This window comes from Ischnura elegans, chromosome 6 (assembly GCF_921293095.1).
Source record: "Ischnura elegans chromosome 6, ioIscEleg1.1, whole genome shotgun sequence".
Taxonomy (NCBI): Eukaryota; Metazoa; Arthropoda; class Insecta; order Odonata; family Coenagrionidae; genus Ischnura; species Ischnura elegans.
Genome location: NC_060251.1, coordinates 54,266,347 through 54,286,411, shown reverse-complemented (window position 1 = coordinate 54,286,411; position 20,065 = coordinate 54,266,347). Strand labels below are relative to the sequence as shown.

General features: G+C 35.7%; 1 protein-coding gene across 3 annotated transcripts in view; it reads left to right on the top strand.

Moving 5' to 3' along the window:
- Nucleotides 1-20,065, top strand: part of LOC124160710 (E3 ubiquitin-protein ligase SHPRH) — a 55,042-nt gene extending 34,977 nt beyond the window's left edge. For all 3 annotated transcript variants that reach the window (XM_046536694.1, XM_046536695.1, XM_046536693.1), the window contains 11 exons: nucleotides 877-1,094; nucleotides 3,263-3,513; nucleotides 4,116-4,373; nucleotides 5,635-5,735; nucleotides 5,861-6,055; nucleotides 6,424-6,597; nucleotides 8,815-8,998; nucleotides 9,341-9,498; nucleotides 9,826-9,933; nucleotides 12,761-12,921; nucleotides 15,976-20,065. In XM_046536694.1, coding sequence (XP_046392650.1) covers nucleotides 877-1,094; nucleotides 3,263-3,513; nucleotides 4,116-4,373; nucleotides 5,635-5,735; nucleotides 5,861-6,055; nucleotides 6,424-6,597; nucleotides 8,815-8,998; nucleotides 9,341-9,498; nucleotides 9,826-9,933; nucleotides 12,761-12,921; nucleotides 15,976-16,219 — 2,052 coding nt within the window. In that variant the 3' untranslated portion in view covers nucleotides 16,220-20,065. The remainder of the gene's footprint in view (nucleotides 1-876; nucleotides 1,095-3,262; nucleotides 3,514-4,115; nucleotides 4,374-5,634; nucleotides 5,736-5,860; nucleotides 6,056-6,423; nucleotides 6,598-8,814; nucleotides 8,999-9,340; nucleotides 9,499-9,825; nucleotides 9,934-12,760; nucleotides 12,922-15,975) is intronic.

Here is a 20,065-nt window from a genome sequence, read left to right as displayed (position 1 = left end):
TTAAATTCAGATGGACCATATCACAAAGGGGTTAAGCTGCATAACGTACTCCCTCACAGTATTAAGGGTATAGACTCTCTGAATAAATTCAAAGCTGAACTGAGGAATTTTATGCTCCAAAAACCAATTTATGCATCGGAAGAGTTTTTTTGCTTTGCAAGGAGGGTCCTCTGTAAGGCAAGGTCTGCATAATACAACTGTACTATTTTATGTATATATAATGTGATATGAATGTATTGTATGATAAGGGCAGAGGCCCTTTATTGTAAAAAAAAAATTTTTTTTCTTTTCTTCTTTTTGATATGCTGTAATTCTGTAAATTTAATTTGATTCAATTTGACGAAACTATGCAAATGTTCTTGCCTAAAGTGAATAAAAAAATTATTATTATTATTATTATATTTAAAATTGTAGATTCATAATGTGCTAAAAAGTCAAAATTGAAAAAATGTCAACAATGGGATTTCTGTAATGAACAATTCATTTATTTATTCATAGCATTGATTGTATTAGTGATGATTCATGAAAATATTCTGGTGGTCCTGCAATTTTTTTGTTGATGCTCATGACTGAGTGAGAAGAGCAGGAGAAATATTATAAAATGTGAATAGCCCATTTATATGTGAATGGAACTAAAGTTAGTTCTCTGATTCATGTTGTCAGGAATATCTTTTCCATTTTCTATTTTAGGCTTCAAAATCCATGCTCCGAATTATATTTGCCTCTACTATTCCTCCTAATTGACTGTATCATTTTTTAGTCTAAGACATCTTGTAGGTAATTTTGGATTTAGATTCAAGCTTCTGCTTGATCCTTCCTGAAATTTCAAGACTTTATTGAGGTCTTCACCTTGTGTTGTTCATTCATTTTTAATAGGTACTAATGGCTAAGGAAGCGGTTTCACCCTTCACCAAAGCTGTCGAAAGTATCCTTAATGGCCCATTATTCCAACAAAAGAAGCCATGGTGGGTTCAAGTTATTGACTGTTGTACCAAGGCTGATCTTGGTTCAGAGCTGGTGCGGAAAGTAAAAAATGACTTATCTGATTATATGTCAATGGCTGGGAAAGCAAAAGTATCTTCCAAGATCAACAAGTAAGCAGTTTTGAGTACTATACCATTGTTAACATTAATTATTGTTTGTTAATTAATTATTGTTAATTGTATACCAAAAAACTATGTATATCATTGTTAATATTGATAAGGATATCAGTGTCATTTCCTTACATTAAGACCCATTATATCTTCCATTTGTTCTGTGATTACTTTGGCATTGACCTGAAAAATACCTTTATCAGGTCACTGCCAAAATAGTGTAATTTTTTGCTAAAAGTAAAAATTGCCAAGGGGATAGCTGGACATGCATTTTTTAGTTTTTAATTCTCTTCAAATCATCTTTTTTGTCGTATGCTTTAGAGTTATTGCTGTGTCTTCAGTGTTTTGGCCCGTAAAGTCCTTAATTATAACTTGTTCAAAGTAAAACAGTAAAACTTAGGGAGATATGTCATAAATATATGCAAACCTATTTTCACTGAAAAGTATTATTTCTGCTGTACTGAAGAAAATTTGACAACAATCGTTATTTAACCTGTTCTTCTGGTTAAGGTATGTTTACATGGAGTATTTTTTAACTCCTTCTTCCAAATTGAAACTAAGGCCCGTATTCATAGTCGACCCTACATATCCATCCCTACATAACAAGAGGCCCCTACATGTGTTTCTCAATAGACCCTACCATGGGCGTGCCCAGAAAGGGGCAGGAGGGGGCAGCTCCCCACCCCCAGAAGCATAAATCACAAATGCCTTTAAGGAAAACAGTATTTTGTCAAGCAAATAATTTTAAAAACTAATAAAGAGGTGTTAGTTTCCTCAAAATGTTGATTTCATTCACTTTTTCCATGCTTAAATCTTGCCTACAACTTGAATGACCATGGCTTCCCCCCCCCTAGTTTTGATCCTAGGTACGTCCTTGAACCCTACATAAGTGGTGGGGGGTAATTCCGTTGTTAAGTTCTTAGAAATGATGTAGATGATAGTGCAGCGCCAGTTTTCCTCTCTGGTTGCATAAAAAGACCTAACTATGAAACTAAGAAAAGGCGCCCGATAATTTTCGGGCATATTGTTAGGGCAACGGCTCAAGGTAAATAAACAAATGGGTGTTGTCCGCCAGGTCATATCAGTGCATTAATTATGGCTACAAATACTCTCATATCGAGCCAAAAGTAGAATCACATTGTCTGTAAATTATTTCAAAAGCGGTATGTACAAGATAGTGATAAGTATGGGGCAAATATGATCATTGACGTGAGAACTTACATTGCATCATCAGGGTTTGTCATTCGCTTTTACCTTCTGTAGTTAAGTTAATTATGTGGCAAATAGCATCATGAAAATATGTTTTTTATTGTTGTACGTAAACGATATTGGTTTCTCAAAAGCATACCAAGTGCCAAAGGTGAAAAATATTAATATATTTCCGCAGAAACAAGCTCATGTATACCACTATATTGTTCTTATTATACTTCTGCCAATTTTATTATTTATTTCATTTGATGGTTATAATGTGGTGGTACCTTTCTGCTTTGTTACTGTACATTTTAAAATGGTTCGTGTGAGCTCGTCTCCCTAAATATCCAAGGTAATGTAGATACTTTAATTGAAGCGATCAGCAGATAAAATTTGGCCGCCATGTTTTTGTAGGGTGTAGGACTGGTTCGGGTACCCTAAAACTGCCATATGTAGGGCTTGATGTGGCGTATGCCAGACGAGATCGGATTACATATGTAGGGGCTGATGACGTATCCAGGGTCGGTTAGCCCTACAGGGTTGACTAAGAATATGGGCCTATTGTTGAAGTTATTTCGGGTTTCCCACCGGATAAGGTTCTCCATCTCTGCCGACGTTTCGATGGTCGTGTCGACCATCGAAACGTCGGCAGAGATGGAGAACCTTATCCGGTGGGAAACCTGAAATAACTTCAACAACATCATACGCCGCGAAAACCTCAGATCTTTCTTCAATATGGGCCTATGCTAATGCAGCCAAAAGTGTCATTGGATTGTACAACCCTTTCCACTGGGTCAAGGTTGTAGCCCAAAGAGAAAGAATAACAATTGAGAAAATCCAAATAATCTTAATACTTTGTTCACAGTTAATTTTTTCATATTTATTTTAGAGTATTTTTAAGCCAAAATGCATTCAAAAGAAATTTTTAAAATTATGGTTTCATGTTCTGAAGAAATAAGGATAATCCTTGTGGTTAGTGTTTCAGATGAAGGTGGACTTCGTTATGTTTTATCAGAAAAACTAGAATATCTTTATAATAAAAGAGAATCTATATTATCGGAAATGAAGGAACTACTTTGTATTGAAAGTAACCCTACGGAGGCAAGCCGTTTAGTTATGATTGCAGTTGACTGTCACTTACGTCTATCTACCTCATGTGCTACGATTGTGAGTGTTGGCGCTAAAAGAAAAACTCAGTCTGACTTGTACAGCTCAGTAAATAAAGAAGGTATGAGTTAATTTTTAATTATAATTGAATTCTTTTTTAAACTATGCATGGTTTGGAATGAATAGCCAGTTGTAAAAATGAACTCTTGAGTTTGCTTTTTTCCTATCTTTTTACTTGATCTCTTGGCCTCAATGCTTCATAAAACATTTTAAAAAATATTTGCTGTAGCTACTAGGAATACATGTTTACTGTGTAATACATTAAATGCAGTACATATATTAAATCTTAATCAATATAGATATCCTTTTCTGATACCCCTGACAATTGTATATGTTATTCTTCATAAATCAATTTTGTCATAATACGTATATACAGATGTAATTAATAATTAAAGGTATCAAAATGTGAAAAAATTGAAATTAGTTTACAGCCATAATTTACTTTTCAATGTTGTTTATGGAATAGGATTCATAACTTCTCGATATTTGATATAATATTCTAGCCATGTATTCAAATTTGAGGAAAAAGGTATTCATTCCATTTCTACTTAAGTTTTAGCTTTGACAAAAATATCTTCCCATGAACTTTGCATGTGGTAATTCCTCCCCTGTTGAAATTAATTGTAGCCTCCACGCCATGATAATCTTTTTCCACTCTCTCAGGAAATAAAAGGAAGAGTGTAGCGAAGGGTCAGAAATCCACCAAATGCGACCTGTGTGAAGCAAACACTCTATTGGAGCAATACGAAGCCTATTTGTTCAAAGTGCTCAAGGAAAAGGTTGAAGGTGAGGCAGTGCTTCTTGGAGATGTTGGGGATAGGAAGGAAACTCATGACGAGGATGATGCTCAAGCTGTGAAAGTGTTTGGCCAGTTATCCCGGGGCAACTGGGCCGATGGAGAAATAGAAAGAATCCTTAAAGGTATTTGTTTTCCCTTCTATTGAACCACTATTGATTTATTTATTCAATTAAAGAATTGAAAAAAATAATGCATGCAAATGCTTTATATGGATCCAAATAAATTACCGTAATTCTCCGAATATAGTCCCCCCCCCCTCCCCTAATTTTGAGGCTTCAGTTTCGGGAAAAGTTAAAAAAATGTGTTTGAATATAGTCCCCCCTTTACTCTTACCACAGGCATTTTTGGAAAAAAGGAGGGACTATATTCAGACAAATACAGTACTGCTAAGCATATGCTTAACTGAATAAGCTACTAAAAAACTTAAGTCATCATGATTATGAATGTGCTGATTGTACATTTTTTTGTTTATTTTTTGTACTTGAGTCATTCATTTTGAGGGTAGCACAGTCTTTCTACAAGTCTGAATTTTAGTTGAATCTAATTTACTCAGTGTTTCAATCAGGAGTTGATTTTGATGGGTGAGGGCAGAGAGTACGGTGGTATAAATGAAATGCATGTGAATTTCTTGAATTCAGGAGTTTGTGGCTTTTTCATTTCTGTGGGCTACTTGGCATAGTAAGGATTTTTACTTGGGAATGTTGTGAGGCTTCACCAATTTTTGAACCAGTGACCCTATCATCTGTTGCTGATTTCTCTACTCCCTATGACACCACTTCCTGTTAGTTGCACAACAAAAATAAATGGCTGGGATGGTAAAATGACGAGAACAGTGCAATAAATAGATTATTTTTGGTAGCCTCAATCAATGATATTAAATGTACACGGTGTTGTAAATTTTTATGATTAAAAGTTTTAATGATGGATTAATATGTAGTGGGATAACAATGAAGGAGAGCTGTGTTTTAGTTATTACCTTTCCTTGATAAAACTACCAAAATTGAAAAGTATTGATGGAAAACGATTAGTCTAAATAATTGGCTTAACTTTGAGTGGATTTTGCAGGCATATGAGAGTTATATTCAACAAATAGTCCAATTACTCGTTCAGACACGTCATCAGTTATTGAAAGTCATTGCGTAAGAGAAAATCTCAAGATTTTAGCTCTGGAACTTTTGAGTAATTTGATGTGAAATTCATGCATTATTCATTATTAAGTAAGTGTAATGTTACCAATTTTGTCGTCATATTCTTCAATTGCATGAGTTACTTTGGTACATAATGACTGAGTAATCTTACATTGTCCATTTTCTTGCATTAGAGTATTCATAATATTTGATTTCATTTTTCATAATTGCTCTAATTCCTATGATTTTATTTCAGTGATACTGGGGTTTGCAAAAACAAAGAAGTTTAATCAGGAACTCATTCGACATGGAAATAATCAAATTAAATTAATGGAGGCTATGAAGAAAGAGTATAAGGTAAAATATGTATTTTTCCTTAGGCCTTTTCTTAGAGCATACATGCCTCTTTTTAATTTTTCCAGATTTTGCTTGTACCAAACCTGATTGCATGTTTTTCATCAGAGTCATATTTATATTTTCAGTACTTGAGGGTAATGTGGCGGCAGTTGAACGACCAGGTTTCTGCAATAGATGAACTTAACATGGCCAAATTACGCTTAGGATTAAAGGAAAAGAAAGAGGTAGCAGAAGTAGAGCAGAAGAATAAGTCAATGAAAGGCTTAAGTAATAAACCTGAATCGAAGGTGGAGTCCATTCATCTTCTTGGACAACATGAGGTCAGTCTCTGGGGATTGATATTTCCTTGACCTGGATCCGCCCAAAATATTTTTTTTAGATTAATAATTGATATTCTAGAGGAACGCTAAGGGCCTCTTTCTTTACTACATTCTGAAAATATTACATCGATCAGTTGTGTAGTTTCCGAGATCTCGAACAACTAATTTGTGCTCCTATATTTACATTTTCCCCCATTTTATTCTAATCCTTTTGTATTTGATCCTGGTTTACGGTAATTTTTAGAGAGCAGTCTCTTCAAAAGTGTACATGTGATGTTTCACTGAAATTGAGTGGGAGATGGTGATTCTAATGGTATGGATAATGTTTCCATGATTTTAATTTGAGTTTATATGTAATACTTTGCCAGCTGGAACCGTATGCAGATCGTTTGGCAGTTGAGCTTGCTAGTGGAAGCTGTGATCTTAGAAAAAGAATGGGTCAATTGTTTTATCTGCAAAATCTCGTGAAGGCAAACAGTGGTCGTCATGGTGGTGTCAATCCAGACCCATGCCCAATTTGCCATAAAGTTCTTGGAGAAAAGGTGAGTATCCTTAAAATTATATTCATCATCATTTTTTATTTCTTTGAACTATCCTTTCATTCAAATAAAAAAGTTTCCTATGTCATTCAAGTTCAACTTAACTTCAGTATTTCCCCAAAAGTTAATTATACTGCTCATAGTCTCCACTCAGCTGTTTGAATCCTGGCAGAGAGGTTTAGTTTTCTTTATGTAAACATGCGAGCATACTATTGAGTGATTTTGATCTTTTATCTTCCTTATTATCTGGAAATAGCTTTTATTTAATTTGAAATAAGCTCTATGATATATTTTTAGGTTAATGTTTAAGGAAAATGAGGATAAATATTTCCTATCTGAGCAAAAAATTTCAGTGCCAGTTTCCCCCAATACAGGGTAATCTTGCAGAGCAGGATTCTCCCATATCTGATTCTGAATCATCCTTAAACGATTTATGAAAAGTGCTTGTAACTGTGTGAAACTCTTGGTTTACTGCTGAATGAAGTACTTTGAGTCAAGCATTGAATTAAATTCTCTTGTATGTGTGTATTTGTAATTATGGTCAAAGGAAATAGCATATTAATAAGAACCTCAGCTGAAAATAACAACCATAGACAATGAAGCAGCAAATAAAACAATCTATTGTGCTATACAGCACTGCATGTCGTTGCTTTTAATTATCTTGAATTATACCCATCAGGAAAGGTTAAATTTAAGTATAGTAGTAACTTGTTCTGTATTCTCTGTAAAAACATAGTCGTATAATTTTTTATTGCTTTCTCTAACTTTTAATAGTAATTTTCTCTACCCAAACCCCATAAATTACGCACATGAAAAATTCCACTAACTGTTGACAGGGTTACCACTCAACCTTGAAAACCTTAAAACTGTGAATGAGCCGTGAATTTCACATGCCGTGAAAAAAACTGGAAAAAGCCGTGAATTTCGTCCTAAAAGCCTTAAAATCTCTCAATCTTGATTTTACAATCGGAGAACTACAAATGACAGATTAAAAGAAAAATTGGATATTTCGCTCATATTTCAATGTCAGTCACGCGCAGACATGGTCACAGATTTATCTGGACACATATATTTGAAGCACGATTATTGGTGCAATATGGTCATGTAGACACATTGACCTTTAGCCTGTACCAAAGCCGGAAGACTGGTAACCTAAGTTTTCATTAACACTTGCGAAAATTCAGACACTTCTTAACTTCTCTGGCACCCTGGTCCCTCCATTTTCCTTCTCACAACCTTTAGCGTGAGCTGAATTTTGCAAACGATATGTGACGTCAGGAGGGATAGCACTTTCATGGCTGCATTTGTATTCATGGTGTCTGTGGCGGTCGTTAAATTTTTTAGTTCATCATCATCATCACTGGTCAACAATCCTAGGATTGGTTTGACGCAGCTCTCCACTCAGTTCTCCTATCAGCTAATCTTTTCACTCCTACGTATTTCTTCTCTTTCACATCTCTCTTTACTTGTTCCATATATTTTGTTCGAGGTCTTCCTTTTCCATTCTTGCCTTCCACTTGTCCTTCCACGATTGTCTTCATCAGGCCATCATGTCTCAAGATGTGGCCTACAAGGTTGTTCCGTCTTCTTATTAAGGTTTTCATGAGGCTTCTCTTCTCTCCTACCCTCCTTAGGACTTCCTCGTTACTAACTCGGTCGATCCATTTGATTTTCATCATCCTTCTGTAGCACCACATTTCAAAGGCCTCTATCCTTGCTTTCTCTGCTGCGGTCATTGTCCATGCCTCACTTCCGTATAGGAGCATACTCCAATGGAGGTTCTTATAAATTGTGAATATTTTTTTAGTTAACGTGCATTAATTAATTCGTTGGTTAACATGATTGTTATGTGATCAATATTTCTGCCTAAAGTATTTTATCTACAAACCGTGAATTTGAAGACATTTAGACCGTGAAAACCTGGAAATAACCGTGAATTTTATAGTTTAGATTGAGTGGGAACCCTGGTTGAGTGTTAGATTATTGTTTGTGGTACACACATTTTGCAGTCTAAATGAGAGAAAAAACTGTTTGCTTTGTGAGAAAGTCATAGCAATGGTGGAGAAATACGTTCTAGTGAAGTAGTAATAAATTTAACTCAACCCTTAACTACCTTGCCATATGGCAACCATGGTCAGTGGTGGGCTAAGCAATCATATTCCTTGGTTTCTAGCTGTGGAATTCATCATAAATCTTATTCTGCCTTTTTTTTATTTACAGTGGAGTGTTCTCCATTGTGGCCATTGCTACTGTATGGAGTGCATCAAGACTGTAATTGCTCAGTATTGTTCTCGAGGTCGCACTATCAAGTGTGCAATCTGTCGAGAAATCACTCATCAATCTGAGGTTTCATATGTGGATACTAGTGGTGGGCCCCCTGGTGAATCCTGTGAAGAAGGCAAAGGTGAAGCAAAGATGCAAAATATAAGATTGTGAAAATGGATGTAGAACTCAGTTCAGTTATTAATGTATTTAAAAATTTTGCCTTTTTTCCCAAGTATGTATATGATTTGGCTTGTCACAGCATAAAGTACTTTTAAATTGTCCTGTATTTGAGGTTTTTGTTGCTTAGTATTTGTAGTATCAATAAAAAATTGACCATATTTACTAACTAGTCAGCTCTAATGTTTGCAAATTTATGTTTCCTTTATTCAAAAATTTTCTAGAAAGGACTTACCGCTGTGTTGCTTATGTTTGTTGAATTTACCGTTAAATTTATGTTATAATAATCTGTGTTTTTTTGCAGATGAAAAAAGTGGACCAGAGGAAGGAGAGTCTAGTAAAGCCATTAGAAAACTGTTTGAAGTCAAGGGGAGTCATTCGACTAAAGTGGAAGCTGTTGTGAGAACATTACTTTCATTAATTGATCATGATCCTGAAGTTAAAGTTCTGGTTTTCTCTTCGGTAAGTTAAAGTTCTGCAATTGTGAGTGGTGAAACTCAGGAAAATCTATTTGAAATTAAAACTTATAGTATATGGTGCCTATTGTTAAATTTTTAAGAGAAAGGAGGAACTTAAGAGGCTAGGGAAAGTTTCCAAAGTATGGAAATTCCAGTGTAGAAAAAGTATTCCTCCGAACTAAGAGGTTTGGGAAAGTTTCCATAAGTATGGAAATTCCAGTGTAGAAAAAGTATTCCTCCGAACTAAGACCTGAGGTTGATACATGTTATTTTATTTTAGTATTTGTAGCTTTAATTGGTACTTAAGAGTTTATATTTTCCTTTTTTTCAGTTCTCTAACATTCTTGAAATCATTGGAAAGGCACTAATTGTAAATGATATCAAATATGCTCATGGTAAGAACCACACACAATTCCAAGAAAGTATCAATCTGTTCAAGGTGAGTAAATAGGTATATGCATGTATTAATTATTTTTGTTTCATTTGGAAAATGCTGCATCACTGTCATTATCTGCTTGACATTTAGCTCCATCTCAGTGTTATCAAGAGGTCGAGTCTGGCCTGATTCTCACTCTGAATCAGGGGAATAAATATCCGTTTCCCCATTGTTGGGGCTGTCAGAATTTTTGCTACTTCGCAAACAATTTTCATTCTGTGGGTCCTTCAAAACTTTGCATTTCTTTAAGTTTGATATGCGATTAATATTTGCTGTATAAATGCCACAGGATGCCCACTCGTAGCAGTAAATTTAGTGTACCCTCTAGAGCTGAAAACCCTGCACGATCTTTTCACGATGTTCACCTTTGAGGTGCTGACGTGACAGCACGATGCTTAAGAATGAGAAATGCAAACATGAGCATTGTAAAAATTAGTCATTTAGGGAGAAACTCACCTGCCTGCTGCTTGATTTTGACCAAGGGTTTCACATGACTTACTCATGGTAAAAATCAAGGCCACTCAGTACCCCTTAGACTCGCGACCAGGGTGGAGAGGGGAAGATAAAAAGTTCGTGTAAGAGACGCTCCCCCATTTTCCATTTTCGGCTGCAATTTCTGGGAAAAATTTCTGGTCTCTTACACGCCTTCATACGGTATCCTTGTGTAGGCTTTAGCGGTGTGGTGAGGATTCAGCATGGAGGTTTTTGGGGTTACTACCGCATAGATTCATCTCTGCAGACGACAGGTCAGTATCCTCAGTTGATGAGGCCCTAAAAAGGACCGCAGAACCTGCTCTTGGAGATATGGAAAAACCTACGGCTTCCACCTTCCTACCGTACGTTGGAGGGATGGGTGAAAAGATAGCGCATGTGCTCTCGAAGCATGGCATAGTGATAAGGTTCACCTGTTCCACAAAAACCTCCAGCTTCCTTAGCAAAGCCAAAGATAAAGTCCCCGCAGGAAACCATTGTGGGTGTACCGAGTCAATTGCACCTGTTGCAGAGCATTTATCGGACAAACTTGAAGACTCCTCAAGGTGCGGGCTCCAAGAACATTAAAGAGCCACAAGGAACCAACAACTGCGAGCACACATGGAGTGGGCTGAATCACAATCCCGACTACGACAATGCAAAAAAAGTCATTGCCAATGAAAAGAGATACTTCCCTGAGATCATTAGGGAAGCTATAGAGATAATGAAGACACTGAACAACCTCAATAGAGAGGACAGATACCAGCTCCCTAACACATGGAGGAGAGTCCTCAAGAGTAATCCCGGAGAGACAGGACAGAGCCAGGAGGTGCAGATCAATGAGAAGCCACCCGGTCCTCCTGAACCAGCCAATGAGAAGACACCGGCCTCCGACAGGGTGTACAAGAGACGTGTGATACCACAGATCTTCTCTTCATTGACCTGAAGAAGCCTGCTGCAATGCCGGCAAAACTGCCGTCTGCAGAGATGAATCTACGCAGTAGTAACCCCGAAAACCTCCATGCTGAATCTATTTATATGGTTTTTATAAAATGTGTTGCATTTTCAATGAAGGATTCTGTGTTAGGCATGAAAACTTGAATGCCTAGGGACCACAAACAATAAATTTGTAATACTTTTTACACTTAAAAGTGATCACCTACTCAAGGTCTGTGCTTGCTTGAATTTCATGCATGCTCAGTGCAAATGCAAGAGACAGATGATTTTTTTTCACAGGTTGAAGGGTTAGGTAATGCTGTATTTATTGTATTTGTTGCTTGAGAGAATATTGTAGTAGCTGTATTGAAATAAAATATGATTACCTAGCAGTTAAGATTATCTGGTCATCTGTTTTTAAAATTAAATGGAATTTAAAATATTTTATTTGTGAGGAATAAAAATCACTATGAATGTGCCACAGTCATATTCTCAATTCATTCTTTTTGAGCTGTATGATTTGAAATTTGTAAATGTGAAGCAGGGATGGCCTTAAGATAATATTTTGTCTGTGTAATATATACATGTTTTCTTTTAATAGGCTTTAATGAGTTATCAAGCCTGGGCATGATTTCATAATTAATTTCTATATCACCTCGTTGACCATAGTAGGTTACCAACTTTGTAGGCTAATACAGTAAAACCTCTTTACATCATAATGGAGGGGACCAAAATTTGGGCAATTTGGTGCATGGAGGTTCACTATAGAGAGATTTCAGTGATAGGCACTATTTTTTCATATCCTTCGGAAATGAAGGCACAACTGTCTTTTAAAGCATTATATTTATGTGTTTAAACAAATATGCATGCGTTAGTGAACATGCATTTATTATTTAATAATTACAGAAAGGGAGTGCTATCGCATGATTTTTTGTAGTGATTCGAGAGAAAACGATGTGATCTCTCTTAATTCAACAGTCACTTAAAATGATTTGGATAGTTGGATACCTTTTTTCTTGTTTGCTGTTAGGTATGCTCTCATATGGAACAAAATGGCCACAACCAATGATTAACGTGAAAATTACAGCATAATTAAGGTGTATAAGAAAAAAATACGTGTGAAACATTTATCGCTGAAAATGTCATTCCATGCATGTAATCGCGGCTGCATTAATGGTCTCTAATTTTCTCGGTACGATTTTCGGAGGTAGTTTGGCTGTCTCGGGGGTATGTCCTTGGTATGATAAGTGGAGGTTTTATGAGATAAAGAGGTTCACTACAAGAGGTTTGCTTATAAATTTACATGTAAATCTGATGGGACCGTAGGGGTGGTATGAAGTATGGAGGTTTATGATGTAAAGAGGTTCACTACATAGAATTTTTACTGTATATTTAAATATCTTAATTTTTTCAATTCATCCAGGACCCAGATCGAGATGTTACAGCTCTACTTCTTAAGGTTAGTTCTGGATCCAAAGGTCTCAATCTTATAGAGGCAACACATGTACTGTTGGTTGAGCCTAATCTTAATGTTGCCAACGAACTCCAAGCAGTTGGCAGAGTTCATCGTATAGGACAGACAAGGTAATTATCACTATGTAAATCTCTTGTGAAATCTCTTATAAAATGTGACCAGTTAGATGTCATCCTCATACTTCTCTAAGGCATTACGAAGCTCTTCATTTTATAGAGAAGGAATTCAAAATTTGTACTCTCAAAATGTGTCTTGTATGTCTGATATTAAATATATCTCTGCTGTCATTTTGCACCCCAACTGATCGACAAAAATGTGGGATTGAAAGTGTGGAGAAATTTAAGGGCTCAAATAATTTCTTTTTGTCCAAAATGAATTCAAAACATGTATTGTTTCACCAACAATACATATCTCTATCTTCACTCTCATTTTTCTCCACAATCCTCAGCAAGAATGTGTGTGATCGAAAGTATTTAGAAATTTACTAGAGATGGATCAAATAGCAGATTTCTCGAACTCGAATATCGAATTTGAATATTAAATCATTGCTCAAATATTCGAATTCCTCGAATTTCGATTACCTCGAATAATATAAACAATGAATGCGAGAATGTTTGACTTGGTTGCCTTTGCAGCAGGAAACACAAGATTTTGGTGAGTAATTGTGATTTCCTTTAAAGCAATCAAACAGGAATTTAGCTGATTAATGGAATATTTTCATTTTATGGAAACAATTTGGGCATATAGTTGATTCAACTAACATCTCTTTCATATATTCTATGGGGACACACCTCCTCGCGAAAAAATTATTGCATGCTGTCTCGGCATTTACACACCTATGATGGATTTTGATGCATACATTCTTATCTACCAAAGGCTGTTTCAGTGGCACGCCCATTTGATACTCGGCTTCATCCAAATTCTTATTTTTAACAGGTAGCTCCCTTTACCCCCACTCATAGTGTCAAGTGCTAGCGGACAATCCAAATCATTTTGCAAAATACACGCGCTTCTCCAGCGGATTTTCTTCAATTATTTTCAGTCCATCTCTCGAAGTTCTCACGAGATAGCAGATGAATTCGAATTGCTAGCAGGGAGAAACCAAATATCCTAAGAAAATATCCCTTCGTCTGTGGCAATAGAGATTTATAGCATGACTCATAAATTGTAACTTTGTACATATATGTTTTCGGAAAAAATGCAGCATCAACTTCAGAGAGCTCAGCTGCGAGGATATTGAGTTTCGCCAGAATGCTAAGTCTCTGTCGTATTTCTTCATCGTTCCAACATTTATTTTCTTGCGTAAAATGCTTAAATAAAGTCAGAAATACGCCGTGTTTGGTCTTATTCTTTTTGAAATTACGCGCCTATTACTAATATTTCAATCCAATAAAGGTGTAATATCAATTGCCGAAAGTCATTGTTAGACACCTTTTGTGCTAATTGATGACTCATGCAGCGGTTGACCTCCGGAAATGGGGAACTTCGAAGCAGGTTGACAGAAAAAGGTCAGTGGGGTAGAAAGAAGGGAGGGTGAAACACGATTCTATTATTCTCCTGTAACTTGATATTTTCTTTTGAAGCTTTTGTTTTATGGTCTGGGGCCTTTTGTTTGATTTCGGAGAGGAGGAAGTGTCGGAGGATGGGCCGAGGGCTGGTGGATGGAGGGGGTAGCGGATTTTGGGAATTGTGCTACGTAGTTACTATCCCACGGCACTGAGGTCCTCCTGGTGGGGGGAATCGGGGATATTTGGATTTTTTCACCCGATTATTTTCGGTTCCCCACGTCGAACTCTTTTCACCGCTCTAATCCATGAATTTGATGTAATTCGTCAACTTATCTAAAACGGCGCTGTATGCACTAAACGATTACAGTTCTCTATATTTGTCCAAGTCAACTACCAACGACGTGCGTGCGATAGTGTATGACGCGAAATTCAAAGTATTCGAGGTATTCGAGACGGTACCTTTAGCATAACTATTCGAGACCTCAAATATCGAATTCTTTCCAGTATTCGAGGTATTCAAGTATTCGTGGATATTATTCGCACATCACTAAAATTTACCATGGAGTTTTAACCTCAGCTAATTTTTACTGTATAAAATCAACCATTTCGAAGCCAGAAGTGTATCAAAATACAGAGCCAATTTAGTAGGCTTATTCACCTTAAAATATTATTGTGTATGTTACGGTATGATATAACATGTAGCTTTATTTAGAGTCATTAAATTTAGGCAAAGGAATGCACCTTGTTTGTGCTTTGCATGCTATGTTTAAAATTTTCTCTAAAAATAAAGCTTAATTTATTGGAAAAATGTAAATTCAAGGAAATTTAAATGTTCTTCTATATGGTGTTGTAGACACGTCAAAGCATTCTGGTCAAGCAAGCAGTATGGTTCCTCAGCTATGTTTAATTATCTTGATATCCTCATGGGCATTGTGGTTTTAGTCTATTTGTTCCATAATAATTGAAAGCATGTCAATGCAGCAAAATATGTCCATGGAATGAATTAGTATGGATAAATTTTGACTGAATGCCCTTTTGGTTTGGTGTTAGAATTGTGTGAATTTGATTAATAGTAGGGTAGTTTCCTTCATCAAAGAAAACGAAAGGCATTGATTGTGATTCCTTACCCACCATTAGTGTATTCATAATGTACAAATTATTTGGTTTTAGAAATACCAGTTTAGACGAATGGCAAGGGTCAATTTTATCCTCATTTGAAAAAGGCCAGATTGGCGCCCATGCGATGCCACTCCACGTGACGTCACAGGGACCTAGTTTCTATACGAGTAGATAGGAGTTTTACATCATCTGCGGTTACCAATGCATGCATGAGGCACAGAGCTCAGGGAAACATCCCTTAATAATCACCTATTAAAACTGCCTAAGGTCGGAAAGTTTTCTTCGTTTGATAAGGTATTAATAATCCTTATTTAAGCCAAGAGCTACCAGCTAGCATGGTACTCCGCTACCTGCTAGCATCCTGCATCGTATCAGCGCTCATATAACATAGCGTAATTCTTTTGGCTTTGTTTTGGAAATTCCCTAGATTTTCAATGCCTGATTAGAAAACAATCACCTTTTTTGTGTCATTGATAGTTTAAGTAATATTATTCTTATAGTATATGGTTGAGCTGATCGGAGTTTCTTATTTCACAGGCCCACTGTTGTTCATCGATTCTTAGTTCGCAATACCATTGAAGAGCGTATTCACAGTGTCCTTCATGGAGGGCATCACAAACAGCTCGGCAGTGATTCCTCGACAGCTCCACAAGTTACAATAGGGGATCTAAGACTGATCTTTGAATCAGAATCAAAACAAGATGGTAGCCTCCCGTCAAGTATAATAGCCTCTTCGACTGCCAATTCAGGTGAAGAGGATGAAGATGAGGTTATTGATTAATTTTCTTTTTCAATTAATTTTTTTTTTAGCAATAACTAACTGATGACAATGCATTTAAATGCCGAAAAACATTGATCTCATGTAGGTACAATATATATCATCAAGATATAGAAAAGACACTCATAGTTATTCTTTTTATATTGCACTTTTTCTACAAGGTTTTTTTAATTGCTGTAAATATGTATCCTTGATTGGTGATTTTTAATAGATAAATTTATATATTTATCATATAAAGAAAACCATTTAAAAAACATCAGAACTCAAATGCTTTGTGAGGAACACTTTTTTTATTTTGTATGCATTGGGTCTCATGTCACCAAACAAGGTATTTCACCTAAGTACCTGTATTATTTGAATAAGCATTTTCTTTTGGTTAAGGGCCTTCTGAAGCATTAGATTTAATCATTGTCTAATGCTTTCTCATTATTTTCAGGAAGAACAGAGTTTAAACTTATGTAATCTTGTTTACTGAAAAGTTGAATGGTTTAATTAATGAAATTAGTACGTTGGTCATTTATTTGTTCCTTTTCCATGTTTTAAAGCAATTTTAAATTTGGAAATATTTTAGGTCTGAGGAATTTTTTTAAGTTTGAGTATTAGTGATCAATTTCAAGGAACCTATTTTTTCTCCTTCTGTCATTCATTTAATTTTTAAACCATGATGCAACTGTGTACATATATGAATAATAAATTTTTTAAACAGAATCTATTTTTAAAATCTGTCAAATGGTTGAGTTGGTAAACACTACCAACGTTTATAATTATATTGTCTATGCTTTTTGGTCCACTACATGGATTCATTCAAATCCAATGACCATGCTTTTAACTATTTGCATTTCAATTTATTTTTCACATTTGTTTTGTCTTAAATTAATTCTTTTAGTGTATTAAGATTTACTGGCCTTGCTTATCATATGACCTAAGACATTTAACCTGCTCCAAGAACCTTGCTCGTTCACTGTAATCATCTCATCACCTTCTTCCTCGTCTCAGTTTCCTACTTGCCGAAATGATTTGTAGCATGCATGTTATAGGTAACCCTTTTACTCACTAGAGCTTGGATTGTACATGGTCTAAAAACAGCATTACAAACATATTTTCCCATGTACATAATAGGCTCTACAGTTAATGACTTAGGTGTTATTTTTTACTATGAAACCTTAATCCTTGAAATTTGTCATTATGCTCTACTGTTAACCCTTGGCATTGAATACTTCATTTAAATGGTAAGTTGTCAACTAAATTTTTAAAATATATTAATGGGTTGTTTAAGGTTGATCATCAATGGTAGTCATTCATTGCCTGTGGTTTTGGATTGTAAATGGTTTTCAGTTATCGAAATTGTCAACATCAATTTCTGGCAATAGCCAATATTAAAGGTATAAGTTCATCATTGACTGGTGAAAGTGATGTAGCCATCAGCAATGAAGTACATAATCACTGACTATCAAAGTAAGTCATCCATACTTGGGACTAGGATCTAAATTTTTATTTGAAAAGGTATCAATATGTTTAACAATCAAGCTAGCCAATGCCTAACCATTCAGGGAAAAAATCATTCAAGAAAGAAGAATTATTTTTAAGACAGTTAAATTGGTGTGATCAAGTCTGTCTATTTATTTTCTCATGTTAATGTTATTAAGGATCTCAACCTCTCACTCCTAGTACTGCTTAATCCTGTGACCTCTTCCATGTCTGAACTGCCTTTTCTTACTTTCCTCTCATGCCTCTTCACCCGTCCTTGCCTATGCAAAAATGAAGAAACACCATAATCTCTCCAATGCCTCAATCTTTTCCCCTAACACCGTGGTTATGGTCAAAAGGAATTTTAAGATGTTACCTAAGAGCATACTCTGTTAATCTACATCTTGTAATATCCATTCTTCTAAACATTACAAGAGCTCTCTCTTCAAGAGCCTGTAATGAGCAAAAAGGATATTGTGGTTCAAACCTCTCAAATTTTTTGGGAAATATGTTATTTAAGTACTCCCTCCCACTGAAACCCATTCTAACATGGATCCCCCTCCCAATTTTTTCTTTTTATGGCCTAGAATGTTCACATAAAAACCATGAATTGTTTCTGATGCCATGGGAACCTAAGGTTGCCTTATGTATTTTGCATCTCTTTCTAATGCATCGGCTGTTACAGATAATTTTCTCCTCCACTCCCTCTTCCAAAAATATCCAATTTTGTATAAAATAATGATTTGGTAAATGTTTGTCATAAAAACACCCTCTTCCAAAAATATCCAATATTGTATAAAATAATGATTTGGTAAATGTTTGTCATTAAGACACCAGAAGCCTGTAATTTGTAATAGTGCCTATATTTTTATATGTTCAGTAAAGTTAGATTTTTCATTAAAGAAATGGTACCAGTATCCATCATTGAAACATGGCAAGGAGAAGTTATACTTTTTCTATGGATGGCTATGAACATCAAGATTCTTTGCCCAGCAATATTTTATTAGATCTGATGTTGGTGGTGGGCCTCAAGTGATGGATTATCAACTGTCAGTGGTTAATGATATATGATTAATGATAATGGTTGCCAATGCAATGGCGATCAACCAGGAAATAATCACTGCATGTACTAAGGTTATATACTACTTCATATAAAGGTATCAAAATTACTGACGATTCTAAATGCACAGAGATCCTGGCAGTGTGCCTCTTTAAGTGCTAATAACATACGTATGCACTTGCTAGTAAATAGGTATTTTCAGATGTTTTATATATTTATATCTTCCGAGTACATATTTCTACCTTGACTCTATTAAAACCTCTGTGTCACTCAATGTCACTTTTTTTATAATCCAATAACCATCCGGAAGTTCTTTGAAAAGTTCACTCATCATTCTTCTCATTGCTTTAGTGAGGAATGTAATAGTTACGTATAAGAATGAAAAATTTATTTTTTTTGTTTTACATAAATGTTTTAATTAGTATTTTTATCTCTCAGTTATTTGTAATTTTCTGCCATAATACATGAGCTAAATAGATTTTAAACATACACATTTCAAATAATGATGGGGACCAGGGTGAGCAAAATGACTTGCAATCAGACATCTCCCCTGGTTTGCCACTAGCATCACACTGCCACTTGTATCTGTTTTTTTTTGTGTTCGCGTACAATATCTCAATGTTGTCTTAAGTTAGTGATATTTATACCTCAAGACCATTGGCAATTGGTAGGCCATAAACAATCCATTGGCCAACGACAATTAGTATTAGTCTAACAATCAATCAACCTTCAACCTTCGGAGTAATGTTGCAGATCGATACCTCCACTGCATATACGCTCAACAATCGCCCACCGAATAGAATCCGCTCATCTACTACTATAAGGGCTATCTAGATGAGTGGATTTGATTCGGTGGGCGATTGTTGGTCGTTTATGCAGTGAAGGTATCGAGATGCTTACCTTTGGCATTTCTCTATTAGAATGGCCTAAAGCTGACCATTGAATTACATTTTTGTCTCTTGTGCCAAGGTCTATCCATCTACTTGCCTTGTAAATGCTGGGTAGTGGATCCATTAAGGGGTAATTTCTATTTCGGAAAATTTATAAGCAGAATGAGGTTAGAGATCTAGTTTTCATAGGTTTAGTTTTATAAAAGATGTATGCAAAATCTTGCTGGATGACTGTGACTCCAGCCACACCTAAGGCTATATCTGAGCATGTTGCAGCTGGCCTGATGCTTTTGTTTTTATCTGTGATCTTTTTTTTTCAGCATTAAATGTTAACTGTAATTTTTTATATGGTTGATGAAACTTCACAAAGCATCTTTATGCTCTTTGTTACCAACATGTGTGATGCCTAGAACATTAAATCTTTCATGTGTA